The 13,183-nt window shown below is 36.9% G+C and overlaps 1 protein-coding gene across 15 annotated transcripts in view; it reads left to right on the top strand.

Moving 5' to 3' along the window:
* LOC120526013 (myelin transcription factor 1-like protein) overlaps positions 1-10,133 on the top strand; it is a 614,625-nt gene extending 604,492 nt beyond the window's left edge. For 10 of the 15 annotated variants that reach the window (XM_039748823.1, XM_039748819.1, XM_039748824.1 and 7 more), the window contains 3 exons: positions 382-525; positions 6,359-6,421; positions 7,642-10,133. In XM_039748823.1, coding sequence (XP_039604757.1) covers positions 382-525; positions 6,359-6,421; positions 7,642-7,782 — 348 coding nt within the window. In that variant the 3' untranslated portion in view covers positions 7,783-10,133. The remainder of the gene's footprint in view (positions 1-381; positions 526-6,358; positions 6,422-7,641) is intronic. The other 5 variants (XM_039748830.1, XM_039748834.1, XM_039748826.1 and 2 more) reach the window with 2 other exon arrangements.
* The last annotated feature ends 3,050 nt before the right edge of the window (positions 10,134-13,183 follow it).

Here is a 13,183-nt window from a genome sequence, read left to right as displayed (position 1 = left end):
TTTACTATAGCTACTTCTGCTGTACAAATGTGGTTCAAGTTAAATAATAATTGATAAATGCAAATTTTTCTGCAGATTCACTTAAAATTTTATGAATCAGTTGCAAGTAAAAAGAAGTGCATAGCTTGTTAGACTGGTAAAGAGCATCTTGCCTTTTTCACGCCAGATAAGGGAGGGGAGTATTCCTTTTGTGAGACTGTGTATATGATGTGGTGCTGTTACTTTGAATAAGTTTATATGCTTAGTTCTTTCTGAAATAAACTAAAACATATGACATTTGAACAGCTATAATGAGGAGATGAAAGGCAAGTTGTAAATCTTGGGCATTATTTAATATTTTGTGCTCCAGTGGATAATGTACTTATGTTTACACCTCTTTAGATTACCACAATGGAGACTAATCTGAAGTCTATAGAGGAAGAAAACAAGGTGATTGAACAGCAAAATGAGTCTCTCCTGCATGAGCTGGCCAACCTCAGCCAGTCACTGATAAACAGTTTAGCTAATATCCAGCTCCCACATATGGTAAGGGCCACAGAGAATGGGAATGCAAAACGCTCTGTAATGCAAAAGAACCTATGCCAAAGCTGTTATTAAAAATAGTCTTTGTGCTAATGCATGCTATATGGCAAAGTAAAGCTGCTGTTATCAAATAAAAATAAATTTTTGTTTTCCCAATATTATTTTTTTAGTTTGAGGATTTTATAAAAATGAGCAGGGGAGATCTATTTTTAATATCTAGAAGCAAAATTATGATACACATGTCATTACTGAAATTATTTTTATTTATCTTATAAAATAATTTAGAGGCAGTCATTTATACCAGGAGAATTAAAATAATTTATGTGTTTTCAAATATTATGCAGACTTAACCCTGTGATGCCAGAAGAATCCAGGCACTTTATGACACAATATCCTGTTCACATTGAATTCACTATACAGTACTTCACATGCTACAATATGGGCCTAAACCTGTGAACTGATTCTGTTCTCTAGCTTAGGTATGATTAATGTAACACTCATAGCTAACCTCTCAGTGAGACTGTCCAAAATCAGATACTCAGTCCTTATAAATCTATAAGCTATTATTTGCAACTAATTAAAAAGATTTAAATGACTAACTTTCTATGAATATATGGCTGTTTTGTCCCTAATGAAAAAATAGATGGATTAAATTGTTATTAATGTTATTAATGATTTCTTTGTTATGCTGCTGACCTCTGATATGTACATTATAGGGTGGTCCAGATCTAATTATGCAATTTTCATTATGCTATAACATGTTAAGTTTATTACATAGAAAATTACCTGAAAAATCCCAGACCATCGAGAAGTGTGCGAACTGACGACATGAAGAATTGCCTTTGCACCAAACTGGAATCATCCCAGCATAAATCAAAGTCATCTAGATTATCTGGGTCTGCGTAATTAGATCTGGACCACTGTCCAGATCTAATACATTTGGCCTGTACATGGCCAAATATGTTGGTAACCATAGAGCTCATTGAAAAAGTGCTGTATGCCTCCTGAAAAGTGATTAAATGAAAAGCAATCGTCCCATGTACTGCATATCTGCATGCCGTTGATATGTCAACGAGTAAACCAAAGCAAGAGTGAAAAGAGATAAAGTGTTGCTTTTTCTACAAAGACATTCTGAAATGGCCTGGATACATTTGTTAGTACCCCTGAATTTTTCAAACTAGCTGTTTTCTTTATTTAATACCACAAATGTCTTTTATCATGCATTAAGCGTATTTAAATGGAGGCAAATAGTCATTCTGCTGTTTGGAAGTATTGAGTGTCCCACAATGAACAAGCTCCAGAGAAAGCAATGGAGAAAGTTGCTTGAGAAGATGAAAAAGAAAATTATAAACAGGCATGTTAAAGTCAAAGGCTATAAGACCATCTCCTAGCAGCTTGATGTTACTGTGACAACAGTTGCAAAATTTATTAAGAAGTTTAAGGTCCAAGGGACTGTGGCTAGTCCCTACACACAAGTGCAAGAGGAGAATTGACCCCAGATTCAGCACAAAGATAGTAAGAATGGTAGAGAAAAAGCCAAGGACAACTTCCAAAGAGATACAAGATGAACTCCAAGGTCAAGGTCCATCAGCCCTAGGAGGTCTGTTTAAAGAAACACATAAAAAAGACAGACTATAATTTACCATAAGGCATATTGACAAGTCACAAAGCTTCTTGGAAAATATCCTTTGGACAGGTGCGAAAAAACTGGAGTTTTTGGCAAGTCACAATAGCTCTATATCCACAGATGAAAAAATAAAGCTTTCAAAAAAAAAAGAACACCATATCTACTGTGAAACATGGAGGAGGCTCAGTTATGTTTTGGGGCTGCTGTACTGCATCTGGCATGGGGTGCCTTGAGTCTGTGCATTGGACAGTGAAATCTCAAGACTATAAAGACATTCTGGAGCAAAACATACTGCCCAGTGTCACAAAGCTCTATCTCTGGCCCCGGTTATGGATCCTCCAACAGTATTATAATGACCCAAAACACACAGCAGCACCCAAGAATGACTCGGACCTAAACATTGGACTACTCTGAAGTGACCTTCTATGAGCCCTTATTTGAATCCTTTTAAGCATCAATTGAAATAACGGAAACATGAAGTTTGGAGAAGGCCCCCTTCAAGCCTATCATAGTTGGCTTAGTTTGCTCAGGAACAGCAGGCCAAACTACAAGTTGTAGGTGCAAACGTTTCATTGAAAACTTCAGGAGCCGCTTGTTTGCAGCGATTGTCGCTAAAGGTTGTTCAACAAAATATTGGCAAATGCCATTTTCATTTGTGTTATTATTTAAAATATTCTGTTGAATCAAAACTCTAAAGCAATGTGATTTCTGTGAAATACAGAATGAACAATGATGGGTGTTAATTACTTTTGTCAGTCTCAAGTTAAATATTTGTGGGTTTTAATTTTTTGTGGCAGGGTACCAACAAATGTGTCCATGTTCATTTACCTGAAAATCATGTATACATTGTATAAATAATTCTAAATAATCTCCCTTAGTCTGCAAAGTTCAGTACTTGGAAACAAAACTACTATTGTGAGAATTCATTTTGTAATTAAGACATTTATGAATGAAAGTACAATACAGTAGTTACAATGGAAATTTGCAGTTCCTAATCTACAATTGTTTTTCAGAATTATCAAAACCTTTGCTGCAGTACATAATGTGTGCTGTACAGTCACCTGTGTGAATGCTTAATGCTGATTCCTCTCAGTAATTCCAAACTTTCAAAGGGTTGACGGTTACAGTTGTCATATGCATTGGAATTCTATTGATAATACAGGTAAAGGCATTCCACACTCTACTTTCAAATCCAGTATCGATTTGTAATTATAATGGGAACCACTGTTTTATGGTATCTCCCCCTTTGGCACATACCTTGAAGATTTTTAACATTGTATGTGTCAGATCTGTGCAATGACTATATGAATTCTAAATTAAGGTCCGCCATAATTAAGGTCCAGAAATATGAAATACTGGAAGTTGCCATTTTGCTTTTTTTCCTAAATTTTATGCTGGAGTCATTTTTTTAAAATGCATATCCTCAGGAAAAGCCTTAAAGGAAAAAGTTCAGTAATTTTCAAGTCAAAGTTATTTATTTACAAATATGGTATATATACATTAGCCACATGAAATTCTGTTAAGTTCAGTTAAGTGTTTTCTATAAATATTAAAAAACATCTTGCTCACACTGGAGCTTTATAATGGAGTCAATGGGGCACAAGGCACCACCAGAAGGTAAAAGCTTTAAACTTTCCAAATATGACAATGTTTCAAGACAGGAAAGTTATCAAGTATTGATTAGCATGTTGAGATTACAAACACATTGTAAATTAGTTTTTACATATCATTTTTAACCAAAAAAAACAGTATTATGAGATTCCATCTTTTTTTAACGATGCCTAGCTGTGTGCATTCCCTCAGTGCTTGTCTTCCTTTTGCAATAATCTTTAAACACCCCGTGTTTCCTCTCGAAAGAGCAAATTACTGTACTCCTACCCTGCCACGTGTTTGGTATCATTTTGATTTACTTCCATATTTATGTGAGATTTCCTCCTCTTAATACACATGCAAATAGGGAATGCATTATTGCCTTGAGAAATACCAAGAACAACAACAACATTTATTTATATAGCACATTTTCATACAAAAAGTAGCTCAAAGTGCTTTACATAATGAAGAAAAATAAAAGACAAAATAAGAAATTAAAATAAGACAACATTAGTTAACATAGAAAAAGAGTAAGGTCCGATGGCCAGGGAGGACAGAAAAAACAAAAAAAACTCCAGAAAGCTGGAGAAAAAAATAAAATCTGCAGGGGTTCCAGGCCACGAGACCTCCCAGTCCCCTCTGGGCATTCTACCCTACATCAATGAAACAGTCCTCTTTGGATTTAGGGTTCTCACGGAAGGACTTGATGTTGATGGTCATGCAGACTTCTGGCTTTTAATCCATCAATGTAGGAACATCACGGTGCTTTGAGTAGATGGTGGTGGTGCAGATTGCCACCACCAAAAGGACACCAGAAAAAGAAACAGAGGAGAGAGTTGGGGTTAGTACAGATTTTAAAGCCACCATGAATAGTTATTATGATGAATTGAATACACAGAGTTTCAGGATTAAATTACAGTGAAGGCCATGTTAAAGTAATGTGTTTTCAGCAGTTTTTTAAAGTGCTCCGCTGTATTAGCCTGGCGAATTCTTATTGGCAGGCTATTCCAGATTTTAGGTGCATAACAGCAGAAGGCCACCTCACCACTTCTTCTAAGTTTTGCTTTTGGAATTCTAAGGAGACACTCATTTGAAGATCTAAGGTTATGATTTGGAATATAAGGTGTCAGACATTCCGATATATAAGATGGGGCGAGATTATTTAAGGCTTTATAAACCATAAGCAGAATTTTAAAGTCAATCCTGAATGACACAGGTAACCAGTGTAGTGACATCAAAACTGGAGAAATGTGTTCGGATTTTCTTTTCCTAGTTAGGATTCTAGCAGCTGCATTCTGCACCCGTTGCAATAGATGTATGTCTTTTTTGGGTAGTCCTGAGAGGAGTGCGTTACAGTAATCTAGTCGACTGAAAACAAAAGCGTGAATTAATTTCTCAGCATCTTTCAGTGATATAAGAGGTCTAACTTTTGCTATGTTTCTTAAGTGAAAAAATGCTGATTATGCGAGAAAATTATTATTTCCAGTTCCCTTTTGCAGTCAGAAACATGTGTTGGAAATATGGCATTCCTGCTTTCTCATATGAAAACTTTTGCCACTTTTAGGTTTTAGGCTTTTAGTTTCTGGTGGTGCTCCAAGCCCAGTTCCCTACATTATTAAGTGCCAGTGTAGGCAAGATGTTTTTTAACATTACAGAAACTATTTACGTTTAAATGACAAATGCATATATACCATGTTTGTGAAGAAACAGGTTTGGCTTGAAACCTTCTGAACGTATCTTTTAAATGTGCACACAATTCTGTTATTATACTGTAGTGACTGGATTCTTGTGGCTGAACTGTACATCGTGAAGATCACTTTAAAGGAAGTGCTGTACAGAAGTTGTTACAAACTTTTTCCTCAATTTGTTTTTCACCATATATTCATAGACAGAAGCTTTACCGAAATAATAAAAAAAAGTTTTATTCCCTACTCAGAATCACAACCCGTCCCCACCCAAACACCAAACTAAATATTTTCTGTAACATCAATCAATAGAGGTTGAAATACTGCAGAAATTCATGAAGGGAAATTTACTTTATAGCTAGTGAGGATTTTAAAAAGCAACGTGATTTTCTTTTCTTTTTTTGTTTTTCTTTTCTTTTTTTTTTTTTTTTTGCTTTTTTTTTTTTTTTTGCTTTTTTGCTTTGCTATATGTTGGGTTAAAAATGAACTAAATAAGATTCTTGTTTTGTTTTGGGTGCAACTAAACCAATGCCCAACATTGTAAAAGAAAGAAGGTCAACAATTCCAGAATAACTCTTGGTCTGGCCTTTTTGGAAGCTAAGCCTACTGGCCACCTTAAACGTGTTGGTGTGTGGTGAGCTGGATTCAGTGCCAGGAGCCAATTGGCAACAGCCCAGATATTGAGTCCGATGCGCACGCCCGGGAGTGGCTTTCTTTATCTTATTTATCTTATTATTTGTTATTATTCATGTATGTCTTTTTATTGGTTTGATTACTTTTTTGGATGTTGTCTTTTGTTTGTTTATTGTTTTCTTAAATGCATACAACACTTATTTTGTTTACTTTTTTTTTAATAAACCCTGGAATGCCTTTGAAATGGGCACCAAAGTGATTTATAAGGCTAATAGAATGTTGTTTACACCTTTCCCCTTAGAAACCACCGCAACAAAAAGAGGCTCCCCTTAGAAATTACAGCTGTTTACCGTTGCATCAGAGAGTAAGAGAATAATTTTCATAGTCTGATTATCCTTTTTTCCCGTCTTTATTTCTCTTTAATCTCTTTCTTCTATTTTTGTTTGTTTCCATATTTAATTTTGTTTTTTTTCATAGATGTTCCCTCATTCTTCAATGTGCTTTAAAGCTCCATTCCCAGTTGTTGTTAAAGGCTCTTGCCATTTTTAGCACTGCCCCTCCTGCCAGAGATACCCAGTATATGATTTGGTAATGTTGTATTTGTACACCTCACCTGTGCAATTCTGGGGCCTACCAACATCCAAAGTTCATTGTTGCCATTTGCTACGGGTCTGCTTAGCAACATTTGGACTGAGTTCTATTGAAGCAGTCCGCCTTTGACTGGTTCGGTTGAGAATTACAGTGCCACAAAATGCTCAAGTACTTTATGAAAGTGGCTTTTAAAAATCTGAATGTCAACTCGGCTGGCATTTACAAAACAGTTTGCACAATTTTAAAGGAGGGCTGTAATATATACAGTAGTTCAAATTCTAAATTGGTCAATGACTTGAGCTCTCATCCACAAAGGTGATCCCCAATGTTAAGCTTTTGACTCTTCTAATGCTTCTGTATATGCTACAAATATTAATAGAACACATGAACAATTATAAATTGGGCTTCATTGATTAACAATGGTGATAATGGATAAGAGTAGGTGGTACTGCACTCACCAGAATACCTGACTTAATAGTACTGTCCGTGTTCACATTCCCCTTATTTGGCCCAGTTTGTATTTCTGTTTTCAGTTATTGTTGGTTTTTATTTTTTCTGTTGCTTAAGCATGATACGTGTGACCCAGATTGTGTGAAATCTCCAAAATAGGTTGAGTAATTCCTGCTTTTGAGTTCCATTGCATGACATCTAAATGTGTTGGTTATTTTGTGATTAAAACTATTCTGTTTATTTCCCCCTCCCTTTCAGAAAATTAAATCAATAGCTACATCCAGTTTCATGTGCTACAAAATGTATACGTTTGTTTTCTGTTTTTAAAATATTAGATGACATAGGAAGAATGTCAAATAGCTTAATGGGATGGATGTGTTACTCTTCTGTTTGGCTAGAAGTTAATTGTAACAGTTCTGCTTAACATGTGCATAGCTTAGCAATGGCAGAGTCAACCTAGCATTTCAGGGCTCCTCTTAAACTGCCCAGAGCTCTTTATTGCCTTTTATTGATGCCCGCCATGTGTCCATGTTTCTCTTGCAGGAGCCGATTAACGAACAGAACTTTGACGCGTACGTGACCACACTGACAGACATGTACACCAACCAGGACCGGTACCAGAGTCCGGAGAACAAGGCCCTGCTGGAAAACATTAAGCAAGCAGTCCAAGGGATTCAAGTCTAGCAACATGGCAAGTGGAAGACTTGCTTGACAAAAACAAAAATATAAAGGGATGCCTCGTGTTTTGCTGCTGTAACTTATCAAACAATGTTAAATATTTATTTCTGTTACAAAAGTGTTATGCTTACAAGACTTCATAATGATTTTTTTGTCTTGCTTTATTAATAGTTAACGGCAGAATAGTTTTTGGAGACATTCACATTTTGTACGTTTTCATATGAGCTAACATAGTGTGATATGCCATGTAATGTTTATAGCTGCTAATGTATGCACATTTTTGACTGTATATTTCTGAACAGTAAGCTGAACAAAAATAGGACATTAAGTTCTTTTTAATGCTTTAGTGAAGAAACATTTTAGTATTAAGTACTGGACTGGACGATAAAAAAAGAAGAAGAAGAAAAAAAAAATCAGAGGTTAGAGTAAAAATTGCATCAAGCAACCACTTTTTAATTGTTCTCTTTTTTCCTCATTGGAGGATTTTATGGAATTTTAAAAAATGTTTTGTGCTCAGATTGTTTAATAGTAAGAATTGGTTGTAAAATGCTTTATTTTTGAACAATGCTTGAAAATTTTTCACTTTTGTTTTCAAATGGCTTTTGTTGGTTAGGTGGTGGGTGGGGGCATTTAAAGAAGAAGAGGATTGAACTGAGAGTGAAAAGGAAAAGACAAGACGAGTGAGTAAATGAATGTTTCAGTTTAATTGTAAACATCAGGACACGGAAACTTGATGGTGGAAGTCCCAACATTTCGAAAGCACGACTCTGAATTAAACAACTCTCCATTCTCTGTGCTTAGACCAACCAGACACGCCGCGATGTGCAATGGCAATAGAGTAATTAGGCTACATCTCTTTGCATTCGTTTCCTTTCAGTGTCAAAACCTTCCTAGTTTGAGTCCGTTAATGTTTTAGCAATATATAATAAAGGGTAAATCACGTATTTGAATAGAAATGGGATGCAATCTACAGTAACAGTTTGGGTATATGCAATTTCTTATTTATAACATAGTGGAAAAGAAATCTTTTTACTATATGTAAAATATTAATTTTTATATGAATCTTTTAATACAAAAGCATTAAAAAATGACATCAACCTTCAGTTTAGAAGCTAAAGATTCTTATATGAGTTTACTTTATTTATCTACAAGTTTGCACAGGAACACCTTCGTTTCCATGTTTTGATGTTTTTACATAAACTAGAGCTGTACTTGAAAGCCTAAATATGAAGAGATGGGTTTTGTAAAGAAAAAAAAAAAAAATTATATATATATCAGAGCGGGACTTACAGGGTCACTGTCCCCACAAATGTGCCAGTAGACTATTTGCACTTATCCTATATGTCGCGTAATATACGGAGGTGTGCAATTTTTCCAGTGTCATTAGTCACGTGACACAAAATCAGAAGAAATAATAATTGCTTGGAGCCACTATGGCGAGTTTAACAATATCACCGATGGAATCTACAGGGATTAAAAAAAAAATAAATAAATGACAATACGATGATCTCTTATTTCATTTTGGTATATTATATATGAAGACAATATCCCAGCAGCACTTTATATTTAATCACTGTACAAAAATTTGCCAGTTTTCCCAATGGACTTAATAACTAGCTGGGAAAAATTCTGTAATTAGTGTGGGTCTCTGCGGCGCCATGTCTGTGTGGCCCCACTTTCTGTTGTGCTATTAGTTGTAGCGATCATGTTCAGAATTGCCTTTTCAAGAGCTAACGCGAGGTGCTTGTTGTTCATCTTCTCTCATATATTGTACTTTCCGTCCTGCTTCAGGGCTCCATTCTACATGACTGCATCTGCCTTTCCCCACTGCATCGTGTCTGCAGCTTTTTGCCAATATAGTAATGCTTTCAGTAGAGTAATAGCTAGTATCGGTTTTTGAATTTATTATTGTTATCAGTACAATGGAAAGGGATTTTAAGCACAAATCTGCTGCTCATCTACTGTTGGTACATAATATCAAATCAGAAGTTATCTGTGACTATTTACATAGGGAACACAATGGTGTCACATATTAGAATGCTGAATTTTCATAAGAATTATTGTGAATTCATCAAGAGTTTTATTTATTATAACTTATTCATTTCTTAGTTAATTTAAGTAATCATTTATTAATACAGGATTTTGTATAAACTATTGTGCTCTCTGTGGAACTGAAGTTTAATTTATTTTTGTACTACACGGCATGAATTTGTTGACATTTTAATTTTGCTATAAATGTGTGAAATCACAAGTTGCTGTGATAATTCATTTTTAAATTGTGAACTTTGTACAATTTTGTCATGCTGGATGTTGACACATCTTACTCTGAATAAAGAAAAAAAAATTGTGTTGCCACACTTTGTCGCATGGTAGATCTCTGTGCAGCGTGGGAGCGTTGACAGTCAAGGCGGCTTCTTTAAGCTTTGACAAAAGATTATTTTACATTTTATGTTACGCTTTATTTTAAAAGCGTCAAAGCGCTCTGGGCCTATTAAAGGGCACTATATAAGAAAAGGGGGGATTCGATACGCGCTACAGATGTGACCGTCAGAACTGCCACATGTTAACTGTCCTTCACATTAGAGATGTTTGTCCACATCTTATCTTTAAATGCAGCGACCTCCTGCAGTGCTCCGGCGTCCTGAGCTCGAGTCACTTGGCACGTCCTGACCCCGTCTGAGGCCCTCAATTCCACAGACGTGCTCATCATGCTCGATTACTGGCGATCCTGTGTTAGTAGGCCTTGTTGTGGCCTGGTGTCCTACCCTGTGCCCGCCGTAAGACTCTAGGTGACCTGGAACTGGATTATACAGGTTTTAGAAAGGGTCTGCTAAGCTATTCAAGGAACTGTACCTATTTTGACAGCTTTATCTCACATTTGAGTCTCACAATGCTTACAGGAAATGATAAGTAATCCGGCCTTTAGCCAATTTACAGGATGACAGTTTCAGATGGAAGTCCCACACGAGAGGCTGGGTATCACAGTTAAAGAAGTGGGCATTCAGGACTTGCTGGGTGCAAAATTGTGTGATGTTAACTGTTGTTTCTCCCTCAGGTGTCCTCGCTTCTATTAATATACAATATATAAATGATCTGAAGAAGAATATAAGTAACAAGCTGCTTATGTTTGTGGATGATCCCAAGATAGGTGGACTGGCAGATAATCAGGAATCTGTTGAATCATCACAGAGGGACTTGGACAGCATACAGGCTTGGGCAGATTTGTGGCAGATGAAATTTAATGTCAGTAAATGTGAAGTAATAAACGTAGGAAGTAAAAATATTAGGTCTGAACAGAAAATAGGAGGTCATGAAACTTCAGAAGTACCTGTGAGTCATAAACATCTACACAAAGTGCAAAAAAAATGAACAAGGATGTTAGGCTTTAAGTTACTTAGAGAGTAACAGATAGTGCAGAGAGTAAGACGAGGGAGGTTTTTACATTTGATCTTCAGGACAAACGGGTGAAGCCTCAACTGGAGGACTACTAGAAGCTTTGGTCTTTGGGCTCTAAAAAACATAGAAGCTTTAGAAAATGTCCGGAGAAGAGCTACTAGGCCGAGTCTAGGACCACAGCGTATGATTTATGAGGTGAGACAGAGGGAGCTGAGCCTTTACAGTGTAAGCAAAAGAAGATTAAGAGGAGACCTGACTGAAGTGATTCAAATTATGAAGGAAATTAGTACAGTGGATCAAGACTGTGATTTTAAAATGAGTTCAACAAGAACACATGGACATGGTTGGAAACTTCTTAAGGGTAAATTTCACACAAACATTAGGAAGATTTTCTTTACACAGAGAACCATAGACCCATGAAATAAGGTACCAAGTAGTGTGGTAGACAGTAAGACATTAGGGACTTTCAAAACTACACTTGATGTTATTTTAGAAGAATTAGGTTGATAGGAACAACAAGCTTTGTTGGGCTGAATGGCCTGTTCTCATCTAGATGGTTCAAATGTTCTAAAGTCGCAAGTTCCAAGACACAACTTCTACCCAGTCTTAAAGCGAGGCAGTTTTCTTCCTGCCATCAGCAGATGCCTCTGAACAGTAAAAGCTAAGTGTCCTGTAAATTATTTATAAGTTTGGGAAGACATGGAATTGAAGAAGCTAGTTAATGCAACCACAGAACCAAAGGAAGAAAACCACACTGGGATTGAAACAGGGACATTTTAATGGTGGTGTTATGCAAGGTGTTCCTGACAAATTCTGTTAGAGGGAGCATATCAAACATCTCCAGGCTGATGAACCCTTTCAGTTTGACCATTACACTCCATTGATAATCCAAAGTGGTTTTAACCTGAATACCAACTGTGGTAACACATCTAGTCGATTGAGTATTAAATCATTTAGCCATCTTCAAATAAATGATCTTTTTGTTATCTGTAAAAATCATAAAAGGGTGAGCTGCCCCCTCCAACCAATGCCACTACAGTTCTAATGCCAGTCTTCTGGCCAGCATATCTCTGTCACTTACATCATAATTATGTTCATAAGCTAATAATTTCCTGGAAAAATAAGCACACAATTGAAACTTATTATCCAGAAAAGGTTGTGACAAAACTGCCCCCACCCCATACTAGGCCCCTACCTGACAGCTGAACGTCTAAGTATGGTAGCTGAGGTAAACGCTTCTTTTTAAAACATCCAAAGCCTTTTGTGCATCTCAGTCCAACAAATGTTTCGAAGGATTTCTTAGTTATGCAAAGGCAGGAGCAATGAAGGAACTCAAATTCCTCATAAATTGATGAGACTAGTTATCAAAGCCAAGAAACAGTTTTAGTAATACTATTAGGATCTGAATGTTTTTGGGATCCTTCTCAAGACCTGCCCTACTAAAGTGATAATCCAAGAATAAGAGAGAAGGATGATGGAATTACCAGTTTTCTAATGTGACCACAACTGGGCAAATGTACAGCATGGACCGACCACAATTGTAATTGGCACAAGTGTCTCTCTATTCTCTCCTTCTGCTCCTCCTTTGAGCGTCGCCCACTGCCTCCTGGCTCTGACTCTCTGATATGAGGTGGTGGAGTCCTTTTAAAGCTGGTCTTGGGAATGTTTCTGGTGCCACAGCATGTCTTCACTTCCAGGTGACATGGACAGCAATTAGCCAACCCCAGGTGGCACCCAGGGACCCAAACAGGGTTGCACTTCCGGACTCCAATGTCCAAGCAGCCCTGTGCATGTCCAAACTGGGATGCCACCAGAGGACCACTGGCACTTACCTTATGGGGGATGACTGCTCCCAGCCTTCGACTTGTGCTGGTCAGTGCGTTACGTTTCTACAGTTGGGCACAAAGTTGTTTCTTCGCCCAGCTGACCAACCCATCTGTCCTTCTGCTCTGGGTATGAAATTATCCTCCTTCTTGGCCGTGATGCCTGTTCTCCTTCTTGCATATTTCCA

Source organism: Polypterus senegalus, chromosome 3, assembly GCF_016835505.1.
Source record: "Polypterus senegalus isolate Bchr_013 chromosome 3, ASM1683550v1, whole genome shotgun sequence".
Taxonomy (NCBI): domain Eukaryota; kingdom Metazoa; phylum Chordata; class Cladistia; order Polypteriformes; family Polypteridae; genus Polypterus; species Polypterus senegalus.
The sequence above is the reverse complement of the archived record's forward strand: the minus strand, read 5'-3'. Positions and strand labels throughout refer to the sequence as shown.